The sequence below is a fragment of the Lynx canadensis genome, chromosome E2 (assembly GCF_007474595.2).
Source record: "Lynx canadensis isolate LIC74 chromosome E2, mLynCan4.pri.v2, whole genome shotgun sequence".
Lineage (NCBI taxonomy): Eukaryota > Metazoa > Chordata > Mammalia > Carnivora > Felidae > Lynx > Lynx canadensis.
In genome coordinates, this window is record NC_044317.1 from 27,058,463 (window position 1) to 27,081,018 (window position 22,556).

The 22,556-nt window shown below is 49.6% G+C and overlaps 1 protein-coding gene across 1 annotated transcript in view; it reads left to right on the forward strand.

Annotated features, from left to right (window-relative positions):
* CNGB1 (cyclic nucleotide gated channel subunit beta 1) overlaps positions 1-21,173 on the forward strand; it is a gene marked incomplete at its 3' end in the record, with an annotated part of 63,683 nt that extends 42,510 nt beyond the window's left edge. The window contains exons 25-32 of the mRNA XM_032591271.1: positions 3,975-4,116; positions 4,850-5,009; positions 6,704-6,801; positions 6,901-6,984; positions 10,040-10,158; positions 10,394-10,540; positions 17,587-17,803; positions 20,874-21,173. Of these exons, the coding sequence (XP_032447162.1) occupies positions 3,975-4,116; positions 4,850-5,009; positions 6,704-6,801; positions 6,901-6,984; positions 10,040-10,158; positions 10,394-10,540; positions 17,587-17,803; positions 20,874-21,173 (1,267 nt within the window). The remainder of the gene's footprint in view (positions 1-3,974; positions 4,117-4,849; positions 5,010-6,703; positions 6,802-6,900; positions 6,985-10,039; positions 10,159-10,393; positions 10,541-17,586; positions 17,804-20,873) is intronic.
* Between the last annotated feature and the right edge of the window lie 1,383 nt (positions 21,174-22,556).

Below are 22,556 nucleotides of genomic sequence, written 5' to 3' on the forward strand. Positions count from 1 at the left end.
TTGATATTTTGGGTTGACTAAAAAACATTACTGAAATTAATTTCACCTGTTTCTTTTTACTTAGCAAAAAAGTAGCAACTAGAAAATTTTAAACTACATTTATGTGGGTCGCATCATATTTTTATTGGATGGTGTGGTTCTAGGCAATGGAGAACCAGTAGAGAGTTCTTTTTTGCTGTTCTTTGTTTCATATATCTTTATTCTGACTATAAAAGAAAGATCAGGGAGCGCCTGGGTGGCTCAGTCGGTTAAGTGTCTGACTCTTGATCTCAGCTCTGGTCTTAGTCTCAGGTTTGTGGGTTCAAGCCCCATGTTGGGCTCCGTGCTGGGCATGAAGCCTACTTAAAAAGAAAGAAAGATCAGGAACATACTTTACTATATTTCTTTGATTCTAAGATTCAGTTAATTATATGATACAATATTGAGTCAACACAGCCTTTTGGAAAAAAAGAAATATTACAATAAATATACACATATTGTAAGATACATCCTAATTTTAGAAATGTGAAAATGTGGAAAAGTATGTAGCCCACAGGGATATGCATTATATCATGCATATTTGCCCATCACTGAATTGTTTTCAAGCCACTGTCTACACCTGCCCCCCACTGCCCCTCTGTACAGAGAGGCCAGCATCCCTTCAACCATTCCATCATCACTGGGTGTGGAAGGTGTTTCCATTTCTTCTGTCTGACACGTGATATTGCAGTGTACATCTTTGTATATGAATCTTTGTCCTCTGGCCTGATTGTTTCCTCACACTGAATTCCTAAGGGGGGATGGCAGGGCGAAGGATATGAACATTTTTAAGATTAAAAAAATTATTATTATTTTAATTAGTACACTATGTTTTTAGAGCAATTCTAGGTTTACTGAAGAGCCGATGGGAAAGTACAGGGAGTTCCCATATGCTGCCACATTTTTTTAATGCTTAAAAAATTATTTTTTTTTTATTTTGGGGACAGGGAGGTGCAGAGAGAGAGAGAGAGAGACAGAGAGAGAGAGAGAGAGAGAGAGAGAAAGAGGGAAACAGAGAATCCCAAGCAGGCTCCACACTGCCAGCACAGAGCCTGACGTGGGGCTCGAACTCACAAATGGTGAGATATGACCTGAGCTGAAGTCAAGAGTTGGACGCTTAACGGAGTGAGCCACCCAGGCGCCCCTGCCACATTTTCAAAGGCCGGATGGATATGGAAAGCTAGCCCAGTTACCCTCTCACCTCTTGCCTCAAAACCTTTTAAGCAGGGGGATGACAAGACCCTGGGGGATCTCAGAAAGGAGACTCTGCTGGTTTTGGCGGAGGTGGGGACAGACATAGAGGACAGGAGCAGAGGAGCCAGTTAGGGGGAGCAACAAAAGGCCCAGACAAAGGGTTTCTGTGATCGAGAGAAGGAAGGGCAGTGTGGGAAGGAAACCAGAAGCACGCGAGGTCCAGACCAGGGGAGTGAGCCTGGAGATCCAGGGCACAGGCTTTAGGGACAGGAGGCCAGGGTAGGAAGAATAGAAGCTGTTCATTGAAATTAGCTCAGTGACCTTGGCTGAGGCCCTTCCTTTTTCAGAGACTCAGTTTCTCCTCTACAACATGAGGATAGTCTTGTATTCAGATTTCTTGTGAGGAATAATAAACTAATGTGTGTAACATGTCCAGCTCATGCCTGGATGGGAGTTAGTGACCACCTCCTGGCTACACTCATTCTTATGGGGAAGCCGGCATACCAGGAAAGGGGTTCCCAACCTGGGATCCAGAGATATAAGGGGGTCCCACTCCCAACCCTGGAAATTGGAGCAGTTTTGAGAACTTGTTGGCTTCCCTAAGGAGAAGATTGCTAGCTTTCCATATCTATCCATCAAAGGGGTTTGTGCCACAACAAACTTAAACCCAAGTCCCAGGAGCAGGCCTGGCAGGCCCATCATGGGCAGGCCCAGGATGGAATGGCAAACAGGGAGGGGGAGGGCAGGGGACAGCTGTCTGGGACTCCCTTCTGCAGGGACCTTGGAAGGGGCACACTGTCTTGGCCACACTACTCTTCTCCAAACGAAATCCTACAGGGAACCCCCATTATGTGCCACAAAACCACAAATGGTAAAGGATTCCTCCAGAAGTCCAATATCATGGGTAATAATCACTTTCAAAATAGTGACCATTTGTTGAGTGTCTGCTGTGAGCCAGGGGCTTGAGGACCCAAGTTCCCACAGAGCTGGGTCCTTTATCCTGCTCTGCTTCTGCCTGGCCTGGAGCATGTAGGGGTCCCCACAGGACACAAGGACTTCAGGGAGGCCTCAGAAGTGCCAGGGCAACAGAAGATTCCTCCAATCAGATAGAGTGTGGGGAAAGCTCTGGGGACGTTGCTCATGTTGCCTTTCTGTCGGGTGGCCTGGCAGCCCCCCGCCCTCCCCCTGCCCCCAGCTCCCAGCCAGAGGTCAGCTGTGTCTGTGCTTATGGCTGCGCCCTCTGGTGGCTGGGACCAGTATGATGGGGGACTTAACAGGGGAGGCCTGTGTTGTCCTGGGATCTCTGTGTAGGGGGGGGGGGGGGGTGAGGAGCAGGGCTGCCCAGAGCCCTGCCCCAGGCCTTGTAGCTAGTAGTCAGAGGCAGAGCACCCCTCCCCAACTTCCCAACAACCTCTGCTTCCCCCTCCCTGTGCTCATTGCACGATTTCTTGCCTGCCCCCACCAGGGGGTGAGTTTCTTGAGGACACAGGCGAGCCTGTTCCCCACTGCAGGCATGTGGCAGGCACCAGGCACCAGTAACAGTGAAGGCTGTGGTAGCTGACGTGTACTGACAGCCCGTCAGTTCTAGCACCTCATTTCGTCCTCACGATCACCCTGTGAAGGATGTTTCACTGCCATCATGCCCATTTTAGGAGAAAGAAGCTGAGGCTTGCTGAGACTGAGTAATTCGTCCTCATCACGCAGCTAGGAAGTGGCAGAGCTGGGTTCGAGCTGGGCCAGTCCAGCTCCAGGGCCCGTGTTCTAACTATGACTCTGCATAATTAGCTGGTGAATGGAGCTCAGGGGAGGACCCGTTTGGGACCATCCTCAGGCTGGATTATCTGCTAGCCAGATCATGTTCTTGATTGTGGAGCTGTGCAGGGACCTTGAAAGTGTGCATGTGTCAGGACACGGGAGCCAGGGCAGGCTCTGGATGCCCTGGTAGGAAGACAGGAAAGCCAGCTGGGATTGCCCTGTACTTAAGCTCTGTTGACCTCACCCATTGCTGACCCCTGGGAAGGCATAGCCTGAAGGCGTGAACAGGTATATGAGGGACTCTTATTTCTTTGTGATAATGAGATCAGCTTGGGGCATCTCCTATTCCTTTTACCACCAAGTGGGACCCCATCACCCATACCTCCCTTCCCTGGTAATCATGGAGTGATTACCAACAGTGGGGTGACAGCTCAGAGAAACAGATGGCAACCTGAGTTCTGATTCCAGCTCCAGACCTTGCCAGCTGGTGACCCTGAGTGTTTCCTTTCCCTTCTGGGGCCTCAGTTTCCCTGTCTGGAAAATGGATGGACAAGGGAGAGGGTCAGAAAAGATAGCCCTCAAGGTATCTTCCAAGTCTGATGTTGCTCTTGCTTTCCATGAACCAACATGGTGGGATGGCCAAGGGAAGTTGGTGGAACTTGAAAGAATATTGAGGGAGCCCAGGCATCAGGAGTCAGAAGACCCTGGTCTATCCTCCTGCCAAGTGTTTTGAGCAGTCTCCCAGAGCCTCAGTTTCCACATCCATAAATGGGGGTGATAACATGCCCCTTCAGGGTTGGGGCAGAGCCACAACCCAGCAAGACAGCATCTGTGAACACACTCCAGAAAGTGCAGAGCACTCTATGCATATGCGGCTGTTTTCCTTGCACTTAGAAGGTGTAAAGGGTTTCCTTTTTTGCACAATGCACATCTGTCAGAGCAGGACACCCAGGCTCAGCACGGTGGGGCCTTTGCTGACCGCGGTCCCCTTCTTCTTCTCTCTCCAGCTACATTCGCTGTTACTACTGGGCTGTGAAGACCCTCATCACTATTGGTGGGCTGCCTGACCCCAAGACACTCTTCGAAATTATCTTCCAGGGGCTGAACTATTTCACCGGTGTCTTTGCTTTCTCTGTGATGATCGGACAGGTACCTGGGTCCCTGGTCTGGCTTGCCACGCACCTGCCTGCGGGGCCCATCTCCTTCCCACTGCTGCCACAGATGTCACCATCTGTGGCCATTTCTTTTGAACTAAGCCCGGGAAAGAGCACAGGACCTTGAGTCAGGAGGCTGGAGCCCTGGGGCCTGCCGGGTGAAGAGGATGGTGCAGAGGTCTGGGTCTGATTCTTCTCTGCCATTGCTTCCATTTGAAATGTCAGTCCCTTTGGGGTGTCTTTGGAGAGCTGGGCCGAATGGCTTTCTGCAAAGCCTGGGGATTTGGGCTGTTCCCTTGGAGAGAAACCTTGAGAGTATCTATTATGCTGGGGGTGCATCTCATGTTCTAATCAGCACATGGGGCCGCAATCAGCCGGCCTCAAAATTGCCTCTAGGGGCCCTGCCCTGCAGGGCAGTACACTGAGTTATTTCCTCCAGTAAGTTCAAAGTGGCCTCTGGCACCAAGGAGCCATGTCATACCAGAATCAGCCCAGCCCAGCGAGGCATATCCTCCTGGTGGGGCCCCAGGGGCCCTCACGTCCCATGTCCACCCTGGAGGTGGAGTTTCCCTTGTCAGACAGTCCCCTGTCTCTGTGTGTAGACATGGGTCTCCCTGTCTCCTGATCCCTCTTCCTCAAGCACCCCTGGTCAGTGTAGAGCAAACATGCTCATGACCCATGTCCCCAGAGCCCCACTCTGATCCTTGACTTTTCCTCCCCGGCCCTAGATGAGAGACGTGGTGGGGGCCGCCACTGCAGGGCAGACCTACTACCGCAGCTGCATGGACAGCACAGTGAAGTACATGAACTTCTACAAGATCCCCAGGTCCGTACAGAACCGTGTCAAGACCTGGTACGAATACACCTGGCAGTCCCAAGGCATGCTGGGTAAGACCAGTGCCCCAGCTGCCAGGCAGCTACCCCCTGGCCACCTCCTCCTGGGGCCCTGCCTTTTTGGTCCCAACCTTTGACCCTGTGTCCCTGAGGTCCTGAACACTTACTTGAGAGGGGCCTAGGGAGGCCTGTGAGGTGCCCCAGGCTGGGCCGTCGAGAGAGCCCTGAAGACTTGAGAGCCATGTCTTCTGGATGCCCTGCCCCCTCACTTCACCTGCCTTGAAATACATCCCCATCAGAGATGGAAGTACAGTTGAAATCAGGAGAGAAGGAAGACCCCCTCTCGCTTTCTCTTTCCATATACACACATACACATATATTGTTTGTCAACTTTTTGATGTTATGCTTTCCTTCTGAAATTATTTGGCTACAACCATGCATTTCATTCACCACTGTTTCTGCCTTCTTGTCAGAAGAACTGGGGTGTGCCCAGGAATTCTTGCAAAGTGGGAGAACCTTAACCTGTACGTTGTTTTCAAATGTAGTGAAGTTTTTGTGAATTCTAAACGGAACCCTTCATAAAATTTGAATATGCTATTTATATGTTGATTTATTTACAATTATGTTTTTTCCAGTTTCTTGTTTATCTTTGGAAGCTACTAATTTTGTTTTCAGAGCGTAAACATCATTTTGGAGCCCTCTGACAAGCCTGTGGGCCACTGACTGTGTGCCTTAGAGCCCCCTCAACTCTCTCAGCTAATTAAGGAGCCCCCCACTGCTTCCATGGGCTTCCCTCTGGCCTTGAAGAAGCTACACCTCAACTCCAAGCTCTCCTGAGCTGAAGGTGTTGTCAAATCTGTGAGCGTAGAATCTTCATTAGCATCTGTTGCTACTGCACTCACTCTACACAAGGCACATTCACATGCATGGCCTCGTCTGTGCCAGTGATGGACTTGTGACATCTGAATCATTGCCCTCTTTCACAAGGGCGCACATTAAGGACCAGAGAGGGCTCTGACATGCCCAGGGTCATAGAGATCAGCTCTTGAGCCCATAAATAATTGTGGTGGAGTAGAAGGGAATCGGGATTGGGGTCAGGTTGTGCCTTTCTTGTCCCCAGTACCGACATTCATTCTGTGCCAGGCTCCCCACTGAGCACTGCAGACCCATCATGGGGAAAAATAGACAGGGCCCCTGCTCTCCTGGGACTGGCCTTGGAGCCCCACGGCCTGTGTGGGATCTGATTCCATCCCCCTGGGCTGCGAGCAAGTCACTGCCCTCCTGAACCTCCCTTTCTGTAAGGTGGGGGTTATAGTAGTGGGCACCTCTTGCATTGCTGGGAGATTTAATAAAACCATCTCTGTAAAGCTCTGTAAAACAGTGTTTGAAATACCTTAGTTCTTGCTAACATTCTTAGAGCATGAGGAGGACAGACTAGTATTAACAAACCATTGCAATAAAGAGTGTGATCAGCGTTGCAGCACAGAGACTGCTAACATAATAGTGGGTGGGGGAATCTCAAGAGAAGGCTTCTTGGAGGAGTACTGGGTTCTGAAGGATGAGTGGAAGTTAACTACGGGGGTGTTTCCTGCAGAGGGAATAGCATCCAAAAAGCCCAGAGAGGGTACTCTCCCAGTATAGAATGGTTCTAGATAGCAGAGGAATGGTGTGGCTGGGGTCCCATGTGGGGGGAGTGGGGGGTAGAGGCCTGGATGTGTCTCTGACCATTGCCAGGGTCTCCTTTGCAGATGAGTCAGAACTGATGGTGCAGCTTCCGGACAAGATGCGGTTAGACCTCGCCATCGATGTGAACTATAACATTGTCAGTAAAGTGGCTCTCTTCCAGGTATGGCCCACCTAGCACCCTCATCCCCAGGGTTCTGGGAAGCCCCAAGCCCCCACCCTCCTCTAAACGGGCATTCTTTCCCCCTCCTCCTGGGGACAGGGCTGTGACCGACAGTTGATCTTTGACATGCTGAAGAGGCTTCGTTCTGTCGTCTACCTGCCCAATGACTATGTGTGCAAGAAGGTGAGTGGCCCGAGGCAGCTGCAAGGCAGTCTGGGATTTACAGCGCATCTCCCTGCTAGGAGCTGTGCTGAAGGGGGTGCCTCTGAAGGCCCAGGGGGTTTGCAAGCCCAGGGAGAGCAGAATTGCTGGGGAGGGACAGGGACTATAGCACCAGTGAGCTGACCCCAGGGCTCCTGGGTTGTTTGGCATTGAACTCAGGTGTGCCTCAGGCTTTGCTCCTTTTGACACAGGACCAGGGGAATCAGGACGAGGAACCCCACTTTCCAGAAAAGGAAAGTGACCAACCTAACGAGAAGTAGGTCCTTGACTGTGTAGATGAAACTGCTCCCAGGGTCTTGGTCTTCCTTTCAGAAAAATGGGGCAGCAGAAGGGCTGGGATAGGTCAGAGGTTGCAAACTGATGGCCTTTGCATAGCAGCCAGCCCATTCGTTGTTTTGTGGGTTTTTTTTCCTAATCCTAAAAAAATGTTGAAATAGTCCCCAACCTTTAAAAACTTGAAGGTTTTGGGGTGCCTGGGTGGCTCAGGTTTATGAGCATCCAACTTCAGCTCAGGTCATGATCTCACAGTTCGTGGGTTCAGGCCCTGCATCAGGCTCTGTGTTGACAGCTCAGAGCCTGGAGCCTGCTTCGGATTCTGTGTCTCCCTCTCTCTCTCTGCCCCTCCCCCACTAGCACTCTGTCTCTGTCTCTCTCTCTCTCTCTCTCTCTCTCTCAAAAATAAATAAACATTAAAACATTTTTTTTTTTAATTTGAAGCTTTGCATAGAAAGTCAGATTTCTGGCTGAAAACAGAAAAAAATCTGTTAGCACTGAGCCCTACTTTCCCAAATAGCAAGAGTCCCCTGAAGGGGAACATTGCCCTCCCTCCTGATGCCACAGGCCCCACCCCTCCCCGCTGCCCCATACCAGGCTCCCCTCACTCCTTAAACCACCCCTCTGATCCTGGAAAACATTTGGATTTGAACCCAGGGCTCCACATGTCTAGGGCTTCTGCTTCCATTCTTCAAGGTGAGACCAAGGTCACCTGGTGAGTGAGTGGTTAAGGTGGAAGGACAGGAACTCAGGTTTGAGTCCTCTTGTTCCCAAGCTGTCAAGACAATGTGTGTACAGGGGTGAAAAAAAAAAGCCCAAGCAACCCCTGTAAGCCTCAGGAAACCAGCCCAAGAAGGCCCCCATCTCCAAGTTGTATGCTGTGCAGCAGTGAAGTTTCTGGAAGCAGAGAGCCCAGGGAAATGGGGAAACAGTGTTACAGCTGGTTGAGAATTTAGAGAGGCAGCCCTAGAGGCCAAGGGGTTTGGGAGCAATAGAGTGATTTGTCTGATGCTGGAGCTGCTTCCTAGCCATTCAGCCTTGGGGCACTGGCTTCCCCTCTCTGACTCTCTCTCTTCTCATGGGTAAAGTAGGGATGTTGAGGGTACCGCCTCATGGGATGGTTGTGCAAATTGAGTAAGTTGTGCCTACAGAGTTTGGCACCGTGCTGGCACAGAGGAGGTACCATTGCTGCTGTTATTATCCTTGAGGGTAATGTAGAATTTACTGCAAATAAGGAAGCGTCAGCCAGGTGGTTGGAGTCGGCAGGTGGAAGTGAGCCCTTGATGAGCAAGTGCGAATGGCACCCTCTGCTGTCCAGTTTTGCTCCGCGATGATCTCTCTGAGACACCCCTGGGGCACCCCCCCTCACCGCCCCCCCAAACAGGGCTGGTTAGTTAGGTGAGGGTGAGCTCTTTAGACCCTTCAGTCCGTGTCAAATTGAATATAGAAACAGGGACATGAAACTTCCCGTTTGTTAAGAAGCTCATGCACGCGTGAGATGTCCAGGAAACGTTTGTCAAATGAATCAGAAGTGTAATCGATTTACCTGCCCTTGATCTCTGTCCTTTCAGGTGTGACTCACAGGAAGTAGGGGTCTGTTGGGGGCATGAGGATCAGAAGGTGCATAACAGACGGGGTTTCTGATGGCAGTCCAAAGCAAGCTATTCATTCATCATTTGTTTTAATTTGGGGTTAAGACCATTGAAATAGTTTGCTACAGCTTCTGTAACAAAGGACCAGAGATTGGGTGGCTTAAACAACAGAAATGTATTGTGTCACCATCCTGGAGGCTGGAAGTCCAAGATTAAGGTGTCGGTAGGGGTTGGTTCCTTCTCAAGGCTGTGAGGAAAGGATCCGCTCCTCTCTCCTTGGCTTATAGATGGCTCTCCCCTCCCTGGGTCACTTCATGTTGTCTTCTCTGTATGCCTGTCTCTGTCCAAATGTCCCCTCTATAAGAACACCAGTCATGTTGGGTGAGGGACTCACCCAACTCCAGTTCGGCCTCATCTTAATTTAACTAATTATATCTGCAATGACCCTCTTTCCAAAGAAGGTCATATTCTGAGCAACTGGGGTTAGGACTTCACCAAGTGAGTTTGGGAGGGACACAGTTTACCCCACAACAACCATAAAGTCTGGAACCAGATCACCTGGGTTCAAATCCCTGCTCTCCCCTGGCCTAGCTTTGTGCCCTCAGGCAAAGAGTTCGTATCCCAGAGCTGTTGGGGATTAAGCAGGCTCAGACACATATAACACTTAGAACAGTGGCTCGCACAGACGAACATTGTACAAGGGCCAGACAACATGACTGATGTTGTTCTCATTCCTATTTCAATCAGCCAATGCTTACCAAGCTCCTGAAGTGGTATGTGCTCGGCACAGGTATCAGCTTATTGTATGAGCCACTGTTGGACTTTCCATGCCTCTGGGCCCTCCACTGGAGTGTATCAATGGGAGTTTGCAGAATGCATTGCACCTGCACCTCCTAGCTTACCTCAAATTTTGCTTTCCATCACACCACTAACTCCCCATATAACCCTGTCAGGCAGGTTCGCGGTGGCCACTCTCCCCAATCCACAGATGGGGAGACTGAGGCCCCAGAGGGGAAGCGACCAAGTTGGTGGTGGGGCTGGATGCCGGCTCACATTCCTCTGTGCTGTGCCACCAGCCTCTGGGCCCAGCCCTGCTGCCTTTATGGTCATTTTGGGAAAGGACAGAGGGGCTCACCGTTTCTCTGTTTCAGGGGGAGATAGGCCGAGAGATGTACATCATCCAGGCAGGACAGGTGCAAGTCTTGGGTGGCCCTGATGGGAAGGCCGTGCTGGTGACGCTGAAGGCTGGATCTGTGTTTGGAGAAATAAGGTCAGAGGGACGCTGGGGTGAAATGAGGAGATGTGGGCCCCAGCTGGAGGGGCGGGTGGCCAGCGGGTGGGACTTTGTCCTCAAGGGCTGTGGATGCTGACATATGCAGGGTCGGCCCTGGCTCTCCGCCGTGTGGGGCCGCCACCGTGCTCCAGGCAAGAGGTAGAGAGGAGCACTTTAGTGGGATCACAGCCACAGCCTGCCACATCTCACCTCCCTCCCTTTTCTGCCCCAGCTTGCTGGCTGTTGGTGGCGGGAATCGTCGCACCGCCAATGTGGTCGCCCACGGGTTCACCAACCTCTTCATTCTGGATAAGAAGGACCTGAATGAAATTTTGGTGCATTATCCCGAGTCTCAGAAGTTACTCCGGAAGAAGGCCAGGTACATTAGTTTTATTTTAAAAAGTCTGTATACACTTCAGTGTGCATTTTGTAAAGACTAAAACTTTCGCTTATATAACCGTTGTACCTTTATCAAAATCAGGAAATTCAGTATTGAAACGATGCTATTATCTCATCCCTAATCCATCTTCAAATTTGATTAATTGTCCCAGTCGTGCCTTTTATGGCCTTTCCTATCTTCTTTTCTATTCCTGAATCCAGTGGAGGACCACCTGTTCATTACACTGCCTCGTATCTGCAGTCTCCTTCGATCTGGGTTTGTTCCTCAGCCTTTTTCCATCTTTAGTGACTTCGAAGAGGACAGGCCAGTTATTTTGTAGAATGTCTCTTCATTTAGATTCAGCTGATGTTCTGATATTTTCTCATGATTACCTTCAGGTTCTGCATTAGGGCAGAAATTACTCAAAAGTGATGTTGTGGGGGCGCCTGGCTGGCTGGGTCAGTAGAGGATGTGTCTCTTGTTGTTGTTCAAGCCTCATGTTGGTTGTAGAACTTACTTTATTATTTTTTAAAATTTTTTTTACGTTTATTTATTTTTGAGACAGAGAGAGACAGAGCATGAACGGGGGAGGGTCAGAGAGAGAGGGAGACACAGAATCTGAAACAGGCTCCAGGCTCTGAGCTGTCAGCACAGAGCCCGATGCAGGGCTTGAACTCACGAACTGCGAGATCATGACCTGAGCCGAAGTCGGATGCCCAACCGACTGAGCCACCCAGGTGTCCCAAGCTTACTTTATTTTATTTATTTATTTATTTAAAAAAAAATTTTTTTTTTAACATTTATTTATTTTTGAGACAGAGAGAGACAGAGCATGAACGGGGGAGGGGCAGAGAGAGAGGGAGACACAGAATCGGAAGCAGGCTCCAGGCTCTGGGCCATCAGCCCAGAGCCCAATGCGGGGCTCGAACTCACGGACCGCGAGATCGTGACCTGAGTTGAAGTCGGATGCCCAACCGACAGAGCCACCCAGGCGCCCCGCCCCGAGCTTACTTTAAAAAAAAAAAAAAAAGGGATGTTGTATTCTTCTTAGTGCAGCATATCGAGAGGCATGAGATGCTGGTTTCTCCCAGTATTATTGATTATTTTCCTTTCCATCACTTGGTTAATTAAGCCTTCTGGACTCTAAAGTTAACATTTTTCTCTTTGAAATTGATAAGTAATTAGTGGGGAGTCACTCTGAGGCTATCTGGACCTCCTGTTCCCCATCAAGCCTTCACTTGCTACTTCCAGTGCCCATTGAGGGTTCTTGCTAAATCAGTGATTGCCGCAGTGGTTGACAAATGGTAATTTTCTGACTCCTACGTATTGTGCCTTCTACGTTTATTAGTGAGCATTCTACTTTAAGGAAGAGCTTTCTCTTCCTTACCATTTATTGGTTTATTCATTTATCTATATCAATATGGATTTGTTTTGTTCCATAAATATCATGTTACAGTCATTGTTTTGGTGTCAAATTGCACTAAATTTGGCCAGCAGGCGCCTCTTCAGGCTTGCTCTTGTGACTCTTTGTAACGTCCCCAACACGTTTTAGCACTTTCTTGCTAAGAGCCACAATAAGATGCTCTGGGGTCATCTTGTGCTTTCCCTGCCACATCCCTGGAAATGGCCATTTGATTCCTTGTAGATGGAAATGGTTTTTAGAAACCAACATTTGAGCACTCCATGTGCTCATTGCTACTGGGGTGCTACTAGGCTCTAAAGGCAGAGCTGGGAAATACACCCATATGCAAATATACATAAATAAGTGTAGGAGCACCTGGGTGGCTCAGTCAGTTGAGTGTCCGACTTCAGCTCAGGGCATGATCTCATGGTTCATGAGTTCGAGTCCCACATCAGTCTCGCTGCTGTCAGTGTGGAGCCTGCTAGGATTCTCTCTTTCCCTCTCTCTCTCTCTCTGCCCCTCCCCTACTTGTGTTCTCTCTCTCTCTCTCTCTCTCTCTCTCTCAAAAATAAAACAGTAAACATTAAAAAAATAAGTGTATCTATATATGTGTATATATCAACATCTATTTTGCTGTCTGTATCTGTGTCTGTACCTAACGATTTCAGTCCAACACCATGGAAATCCTTCTAATCTGTTCCTTTCCCATATTTGGTAAATTTCTTCTCCAACCCTGAGAAATTTAGCTCTCTTTACCCTCATAACATTAACTCCTTTGTTCAGTCCTACCATATAGAGAAAGCAGTTTCAGAATTGCTCTCTCATACCACTGGGGTGGGGGCTGGGGAGAAGCCTTCTCAGCAGAATTCAACATTTGGTACATTTCCTTTGGTCTTTAGCCTGAGTGTCTACGATGTAAGTGTTGTGTTCAGAGTTATTTGGATTCATTTCTTTTTTCTCCCTTTAGTGTGGGTGTTCTGTTCATGTGAAATACACCCAGGTTTGCATCCCATTTTTTATGATTCCTCTCACCCCCAATCCTTGTTGATTTTTTGTTGTTTTGAATATGTCAAACATTAACATGGCACCCAAAGTCATAATGCAACAAAATGGGATGCCCGGAGACTGTCCCAGCTACCCCCCAACCGGTTGCCCCTATACAAACCCAGGCTCATTAGCTTCTGCTGCTTCCTCAATGTGTTTCCTTCTGCAGAAATGGGCAGATGGGTGAATATTTTATTTTCTTTTCTGTCTCACACAAAAGGTAGCATACTGTAGACTTTCTTTTGCACTATGCTTTTTTTCACATGACAACAAATCCTGAGAAGCCTTCTCTATCAGGCCATAGACCCATCTGCATTCCTCTGATGCTTGCAGACCATTTCTATGAATGGGCGTTTAGGCCATTTCCAATATTTTACAATTCTCAACAGTGCTGCAGCGAACCACCTCATGTATCTGTGTTTTGTACTGTTGAAGAATAGGTAAGTTTTTAGAAAAGCAGTTTTTTTTATTTTTGTTTGTTTTCAAACCCTTCAGATCAGGTTTTGAGTTGAGTGATGGAGGCAGCAGGGTGTGGTAGAAAATCCACAACAGGCTTGGGAAGTTACAGGGCTCAAACCCTGTCCGTGTGAGGTACTGGATGTGTGGTTTTAGAGAAGTTACTCGACTTCTCGGGTCTCAGTTTTCTGCAGTTCTATAAAATAAGGGTAATCCCCTCTACTGTGTTGTTGGGAAGATTAAATAAAATAGTGTGTATGAATGTCTCCAGCAAGGTACCTGGCATATGGGAGAGCTCAGTGAACATGAATAATGGTTCCTCTTTATCCATTAAATCCTCTCTATAATTTTCTCATTGGATAAAGCCTTTTCAAATCTATATATCTGGTTTTGCCTCCCTTGCCTTTTATCATATATTCCTATTTTCTACCTCATTCTATGAAATGACACCATAAATAAACTGCCTCCATTCACAGCACACAATAATGTATTGAGTACATAGTTCTAGGCCCTGGGGACACAGCAGGGACCAAATAAAGCTTGAATTCTAATAGGGGAGACGAACAATGGAGAAATGAATGGTTATGTGATATCCCCAGCTGGGCACAGGGCTGTGAGGGGACACAAACCACATCGAGGAGACAGAAGTGACGGAGGGAGTTACTTGAGATAAGTTGGCCAGGAAAAACCATTCTGAGGAAAGTGGTATTTCAGCCGGGACCTGCACAGAATAAAAGCATGAGCAGGACTGCTTGCAGAGAAGAGCATTCCAGCCAGAGGGAACAGCATGTGCAAAGGCTCTGCGGAGGAGCAAGCTCAGTGTGTGCGTGGACCAGCAAGAAAATAAGAGTAGCTTGATATCGGATGGGAGAAGTCAAGGGGATGAGCTTGGGTAGGGCCTCGCAGGTGATGCCTTGCAGTGGCTTTGGGTTTTATTCTGAGGGAGATGGCAGCTGTGTGGGGTTTTACACAGACAAATGATTTGACATGACTTAAGTTTTAAGAAAACCCCTTCGGCACCCCCAGGTGAATGGAGGCTGTGTTGATGTTGGCCCATAATACATGCAGGATGCTGGGGTCCCCTGAGGAAGGAGGCCGCCCTGTAACCCAGCTTCCCTGTTTGCTCTTAGGGAAGCCACTGGGCCCTTCCAAAGGCCGGTCTATCTGAACTTCTCCCACAAAATTTGCCCATTTCCTCCTGCTCTCCCGAGGAACAGGGAAATATAGCCAATCCTCATTAGTCGCGTATTTGCGACTCTGTGTTTGCAATTCGCCTACTCACTAAAATTTATTTGTAACCCCGAAATCAGCACTCACGGGCATTCCCAGTAATCCGTGGATGTGTGCAGAGCAGTGAAAACTTTGAGTTGCCCAAAGTGCACGTCCTGGGCAGAAGATGAACAAGGTGACGCTCTGCTTTATTGTTTCAGCTCGTAAGCGTCTGAACACTTGGAAGCAAGCGTCCTTTTGTGGTCTGTTTAGTGCCACCTTTTTCACATTTTTGTGATCCTTATTGGTGATTTTGCTATTTAAAATGGCCCCTAAGTGTAGTGCTGAGGTGCTGTCTGTGTTCCCAAGGGCAAGAAGGCTGGGATGGGCCTTACAGAGGAAACACGTGGGTTAGACAAGCTTCGTTGAGGCATGGCTTTCAGAGATGTTCGTCGTGAGTTCAATGGTAATGAATCAACTGTGTATTACATAAGATGTCTGTAAACAGAAACACACACAAATATTGATCAGTTGATGAAAATGTTGTCATGAGAGGCTCGCAGAAACCTAAGCCTGTGTTTGCCCCAGAAACAATGACTCGGTGTTCACTAATTCGGTGTTTGCAGGGGCTCTACAGAGCGACACTACCAGGAATAGTGAGAATCGACTGTTTATGTCGGAAAGCGGGCTCCAGGTCCCCCTACCCTGCCTTCTTCCCCCAGCAAGAGGAGCAAGGCCCAAGAAAGCCACCCATTTCTTTGGCTAGGTTAGGTGAGGGTGTGGCAAATCAACTAGCATCCCGCAGAGGCTCCTGACCACGTGTGGTGAGCCTGTGCCTGGCACTGGAGGAGGCCGAGGGGCTGAGGTGCTGGCCCGGGGTGGGGAGCAGCCAGAGAAAGGAGTTGCTGATGGGTCTTGCAGCACAGAGGCCCTGGGACCAGAGCTGTGGCATGATTCATCAGAGAGGTGGTTTTCTGGAAAGGCAAGCTTGAGGACAGAGGCAGAGGATCATGTGGGAGCTCTGCCCATCAAAGGAAAAGACACAGTCTGAGAGCCACAGAGCCTGGGGACGTCTGAGTTGGTGACAGCCACGTGTGGGATTCTGTCTAAACTACCTGCTTTACAGATGGAGGACCGGAGGCCCCGAATAAGTGAAGTGCTCAGCTCTCTGGCTTGGCCGCTCCAAGAAATGGGGCAAAAAGGTCTCATGCATGCTACTTTCTCCAGGGATGAATGTGCGATCCTACTTATAGGAAAATGCGTCATCGGAAAATGAGGCTGAATTTCCTTAATCTGGCAATGTCCCAGAAGCCAGCTCAGTGTCTCAAAAGAGAGACAGCCCCTTAGCAATCAGAAAAAGTCCCATAGATAGTTCTTTTGTGTCATTTTTGTACCACGCCGAGCCTTCCCACAGACTGTCATGCTGTGAGTTATGGACTAAATGACACAGGTGACAGTGCCAGGCATGGAGAGGCCGCTGATGAATTATCATGTTTGTGTTCTCCTGGGGGAGTCCCAGCCGGAAAATGCAAGTCTTGGGCAATTAATATCAATATGCACAATTTAAATCCATTGCCTCTGATTAGATAAGCAGCCAGTAATGGCCTCATTTTTAAACAAACAAGTTTTGCTGGAGCCCTGGTGAATGAATTTGCCAATTAGGAGTCTAGGCCCACTAGACTGCAGACACAATTCATTTGTTCTTGAGCCAAACCACTCATCACATATCTGTAGCGTGAAATATTCCTTATCAAAGGCTGGGGCTCTGTTCGATGGAAGATCGTCTCCTTATTTAGAGAGCAGGGTGGCAAACTGCATTTAAATCTGGGTTTTAATTCTGCCCCTGTGATTTCCTCACTGTGTGACCTTGGGAAAATTACTTACCCCTCTGGCCTTGCATATCTTTATTTGAAATGAGGGAGAAAAATAGGGCCTACCTGTGAGGATTCTGTGAGATTTAAATGACAGAATGTGTATCAGTTATCTGTTGTTACGTAATGATATTACCACACACTGAGTAGCTTTTAAAACCACACATATTGATTACCTCAGAGTTTCCGTGGGTCAGAAGTCTGGGGTGGCTTTGGTGGGTCTGCTGCAAGGCTGTAATCAAGGTGCGGGCCAGAGCTGAGTCCCATCTCAAATGTCCCCTGGGGAAGGACCTGCTTCCAAGGTCACATGCTTGTGAGCCGACTTCAGTGTCTTGTGGTTGTAGGACTGGGGGTCTCACTTCCCAGCTAATTGTTGGCCGGAAGCTGCCCTTGGTTCTTGCCACGTGGGCCTCCCCCAACATGGCCACTTGCTTCATCAAAGCCAGTGAGGGAGAGTCTCCTTGCAAGACAGAGATCACAGTCCCATGTGACATATTCACAAAGGTGGTATCTGATCGCCCTTGCTGTATTCTGCTGGTTGAAAGCAAGTCACATGTCCCACTCACCCCTCAAGGGGAGGGAACACCAGGGAGGGGGATCTCAGGGGCCACTGAAGAGGGTCTGTAAAGGACTGAGCATAGCACCTGACACATACAGACACTCAGTAAGTGTTGACAGAGGTGATGGTGAGGATGGCAAAATGACAGCGAAGCAAAAGGAAGAGAAGGGAAAGGCTTTGGGTCTTTTTTCAGCGGAGCATCCTATTTCTGAGTCCATATGTTATAGTATCATTCAGTATTTCCCGTGTGACCTCAGAAAAGTTCTTGACCCCTCTGAGCCTGCATTCCTCCTCTATAAGGTACAGACAATAAACCCACGTCGTCCCGGTTGCTCCCATCACTGACTGAGATGCGACGCATAAAGCACTTCGCGCCGTGCTTACTCACAGTTCGCCGGCCAAAACCACCACCGCCACACCACAACCCCAGTGGATTCTACGTGAATGATGCTTTCTTCTCTCCCAGAGCATGCTTGTGATGTTCACGGGCGCTGCTTTCTTTCAGGCGCATGCTAAGAAATAACAACAAGCCCAAGGAGAAGAGCGTGTTCATCCTTCCTCCCCGGGCAGGCACCCCCAAGCTGTTCAACGCCGCCCTGGCCATAGCAGGAAAGATGGGCGCCAAGGGGGCAAAAGCCGGCAAGCTTGCCCACCTGAGGGCCCGGCTCAAGGAACTGGCTGCGCTGGAGGCAGCAGCGAGGCAGCAGCAGTTGCTGGAACAGGTAACGCGGTTGGTTCCCCAGCCTCCCTGTCCATTTCAGCCTCGTGCCAGAGAGAGGGCCAGGGTGCCTCAGAGAGCGGGGAAATCTCTCCCCTTCTTCACATCAGTCAGGACTCATTTGGTTGCAAGTGACAGAAATGCAAGTCACGGTGCCAGCTCACGTTAGCTTAAAAAAACAGGGAATTGATGGGGGTCAGGTAGCTGGGCAGTTCAGGCAAGGCTGGATCCAGGAGTTCAGACGATGCCCAGGGGACTGGTTTTGCCATTCTGTCATTCCTGCTTTCCTCAGGGACGGCGTCCCATCACAAGGGCACTAGGGTTACATCCTTCTGGTTTAGCAACTCCCAACAGAAAGTCCCTCTTTCCCCATGATTCCAGCAAAAGTCCCAGGGCTCACTGTCACTGGACAGAATCGGATCGCGTGCCACTTCCCCAGCCACCGACTGTGGTGGTGTGGAGAGACCAGGCTCCCCTGCCTGGGCTGAGGGGGGCAACCCTCCTACGGGAAGTCCTCCTGCACTTGCAGAGGTAGGAGCAGTGGGTGTGGGCAGGGAATGTCCCTCCCCAGATGGCAGTGATGTCCTCATATTTTATATTTGTGTCTGTGACACTTGAAAAGATTTGAAGAGAAAAAACTCTGCAGCAGGCACAGTGCCAACTGTCCTACCTGCCCCAGTCCTCGGAAATCTGAAGGGAATTTTAAAATTAGTTCTGGGACTCTTTTCTGTGACTAATGCCAAAAATGCCAATTAGAATGATTGCACTAATTATGACTATTCATGACTGTCCTTTAGGGACGCTGTTGGGAAGGAGGCCGTGGTTAGGTAGCAGCTCCGTGGCAGGGAGGGGACTGCAGTCCACATGACAGAGTTCAAAGGGGGCACCTGGGTGGCTTAATCGGTTAAGCGTCTGACTTCAGCTCAGGTCATGATCTCGCAGTTCGTGGGTTCCAGCCCCGCATCGGACTCACTGCTGTCAGCGCAGAGCCTGCTTTGGATCTTCTGTTTCCCCTCCCTCTTTGCCCCTCCCCCACTTGCGTTCTCTTTCTCAAAAATAAATAAATCTTGGGCAGGGGGCGGGGGGGGGGGTGCGCGGCAGGAAACGAGCCTAGTGAACTTAGTCTTAATCCAGGCTGGTGTCAGAGTCTGGGGGACCTGTCCAGAGATCACTTGATATCTGGAGTCTGGGAGTTGACATCAAAGCTCCCTGGGGTTCCAGTATCTTCTCAAGATACAGCCACCCAGGGCCTCAGACTGAGGACAGATATGATTGCCTGGCTCACAAACTGTCAGAGTCAAGGTCGAACCAGCAAGTTGGGGTCCTTAGTGCCGGCTGCTGCGTGGGACTGAGCAGACGTGAGCTCCAAGGCTCTTCTCAGTACAGTGAAAGGCTTTATCTGAAATGGGGCTTATTGCTACTGAATATTAGCTCTTTACCCAGGCAACTTGGAGATGTGAATTAAATTTGCATGAGAATTCTAATAAAAGTCAATTTTAGAACAATCAGGGCAGAATGGCAGAGTGCAAGGAGCTCTTAAATAATAATCCAAAGATTCGGGTCTAAATCCCAGTTCTGTCACCACCAGGTCTGTGATCCGGGGAAGTTCCTCAAGCTTTCTGAGATGCAGATTACTCATGGTTGCCACATGGCATTGTATGGATGAAGCAGGATACCTTGGATGTCTTTTTTTTTTTTTAATATTTGTTTATTTTTGAGAGAGAAAGAGAGAGAGCATGAGTGGGAGAGGGGCAGAGGGAGAGGGGGACAGAGGATCTGAAGCAGACTCCAAGCTGTCAGCATGGACCCTGATGCAGGGCTCGAACCCACAAACCATGAGATCATGACCAGAGCTGAAGTCGGATGCTTAACTGACTGAGCCACCCAGGTGCCCCTTGGATAAAAGTATAAGGCATTTTGAACATGGCGAAGCACTTGACCAACCTTCCCACGATTCTTCTGGATCCATTCACAGCAGGATGCTTCAGGAAGCCCCATCAGGGCACCATCTTGCCCTGGAAGAGTGTTGTCAGAGTTTAGGGCAGATAGGGGAAGGTGGAACAGGTGTACCAAAGCATGCAGGAACACTGAGACAGAGGGAGTGGTTTGTCCCCAGAGCTGCCTTGGGTTCTTGGAGTGGGGTTCCCTACCCCACTTCCCTTCCTTCAACACCCTATGACCTGAGCAAACTTCAGACGTCTCTGTTCCTCACGAGCATGCTGACCGCCTTCACTTTAATTCACATGTGGGTCTTGCACAGCTGTGGACCATTCAGGCCCCCTTTTCTGGGGGCCACTCTCTCCCATTTATTTTCATGCAGAGATGGGTTAGACAGGGCAGATGGGGTCACGAGTATCCATGAAGGCTTGGGTTTTTACTGATACACAGACCATGGCCAGTGTCCATAGGAACCGCAAAGGCTGGGGTTGGAAGTACCCACCAAGTCCCCAAGTATGGGGGCTGAGCCCAGCCTAATGCCAGTGGTATCCTGCCCATTCTTCTCCCGGGGGAGGAGAGGTCTCAACCTTTGAGACCTTCCAGAAAGGGGGACAGCCCACAGCTACTTCTGCCATCTCAGCCTTTTACCTTGTTTGCTTAGAATTTGTCTCATTCACCCAGGAGCGCCCAGCCCTGGTAACTGGACAGTGGACAGGGCCACTGGTAAGTGGACAGGGCCGCCGGCTCAGCTTTGCAAAGGCTTGGTGGTTCTCCTTCTTGGTCTCAGCCTCTCCTCCCTCAATGGCTCAGGGGCAGGCTTGAACCTGCAGCTCCACTCTGGCTTCTAGCCCTGCCCATCAACAGAGACCCAAAATATCCCCAAGACCTTCCGCTAAGTCCAGCCAGGACTTTTTAATTCCTAAACTTCACCATAATATACTCTGTGTCTACCAAATAATCCTGATGCCTTCCATCCCCCCACTTCTCATCCATTATATTGAACCCCTGAGTGCTCTGCCATTCTCCTCCTTGGGGGTATGAGGAAGGGGAACAGGGAGGTGTGCAAGACCCCTCTAAGACCCCTCCAAGAAATGTCCGATGTTCTTTCCCTCACCAATCACCCTTTCTGGTTTCAGGCCAAGAGCTCGCAAGACACTGCGGGAGAGGCGGGATCCGCCGCCCCAGACCAGCCAGCACCGCCAGAGCCCCCAGCCCGCAGCTCTCCGCCACCTGCCTCCCCTGAGAGGCCCAAGGAAGGCAGGGAAGGGGCGGCTGGGCCGGAGGAGCACTCGGTGCAGATCCGCATGAGCCCAGGCCCAGATCCCGGTGAACAGATCCTGTTGGTGGAGATCCCGGAGGAGAAGGAGATCCCCGAGGAGGAGGAGATCCCGGAGGAGAAGGAGATCCCGGAGGAGAAGAAGGAGATCCCGGAGGAGAAGAAGGAGATCCCGGAGGAGAAGGAGATCCCCGAAGAGGAGGAGATCCCGGAGGAGAAGGAGATCTCGGAGGAGAAGAAGGAGATCCCGGAGGAGAAGAAGGAGATCCCCGAGGAGAAGAAGGAGACCCCGGAGGAGAAGAAGGAGATCCCAGAGGAGAAGCAGGAGGCAGAGTGAGGCTGCCGCCAGCGAGCCACTTCCGGCAGGTGCAGGCGCGTCCCAAGCAACGCGCCCCTCTCCTACAGGCCCAGACTCCCGGACTCAGTAGCGTCTGTCATTCTGGCCCAGCGGGCTTCTGCCAAGGCTGGTTTTGAAGTCAACAAATGTCGTTAGTGTCCCTGAGTTCCCACCATCACCTGAGAACCCTACATCTTCCGACTGTTATTTTTAAAAACAAAATTCTTTTCTATTTAAAAAGTTTGTGGGGAAAGGCTAGGCAGAATGGGACTCCAACCCTCCGGGAAGCTTTGTTGGAGACTAAAGGGTTATTGAATGTTTGGGTTTCAATCTCCCATATTTCAAGGATAGAAAACCTGCCAGCAGGTGGGAAGCCTGGCTGGCTCAGTGGGTACAACATGGGACCCTTGATCTCAAGGTTGTGAGTTCAAGCCCCACATTGGGTGTAGAGATTAAAACAAAAACAGCTTGTCAGCAGAAGGGTAGTTATGCTCTGCTGCTCATTTGGCTAAATGGGAACTGTGGCTCACCTGACCTGATTAGGGACAGGATGCCCATTAGGGTAGTTAAGCATGGATCTGTCCCCGGGTTGCATTCAGTTCTGAGTCCGATGTCTTCACCTAGTTCTGGTCTGCAGGGATTCATGCTTGCTTACTTTAACACCCTTGCCATAGAGATGATGGTGGCAACTTCCATTAATCCTGGAAGACAAAATTACAGCTGACACCACTGAAGTTCCTGATGCTTCCCCAGATCAAGTCAAGTCATGTTGCTTTAATGATTCAAAATAAAAGGGGGGGAGGTGGGATGGGGAGGAGTCCTCAGTCACTGAATATTGGGAGGATTTCATTTGCATATCTAATGGCTCTTGGGGGAGTGGGTGATTAAACACAAAAACCCGTCCTGGGCCATTTGTTTCCACCAGCAACAATGAACACAAAAAGCCCCGGAATTCCAATAGGTACTGCCCATTTTATATAAAATTGCAGGACATTGTGAACTGCTGAAGAGGCCTTTGAGGGCTTACAAATGTGTGTATTTGTCTATCGGCCTAAAACCAGAACATTCATTTCCCCTGTGAAAAAAATGAAACAATATGGGAGTTCTCAGCCTGGTCTAAACACTTCCAAATCCCAGGGTAACAAACAGATTTCTCTAGTTGATGACATACCATGTGATCTGAGTAATCACATTGTATATAGTGAT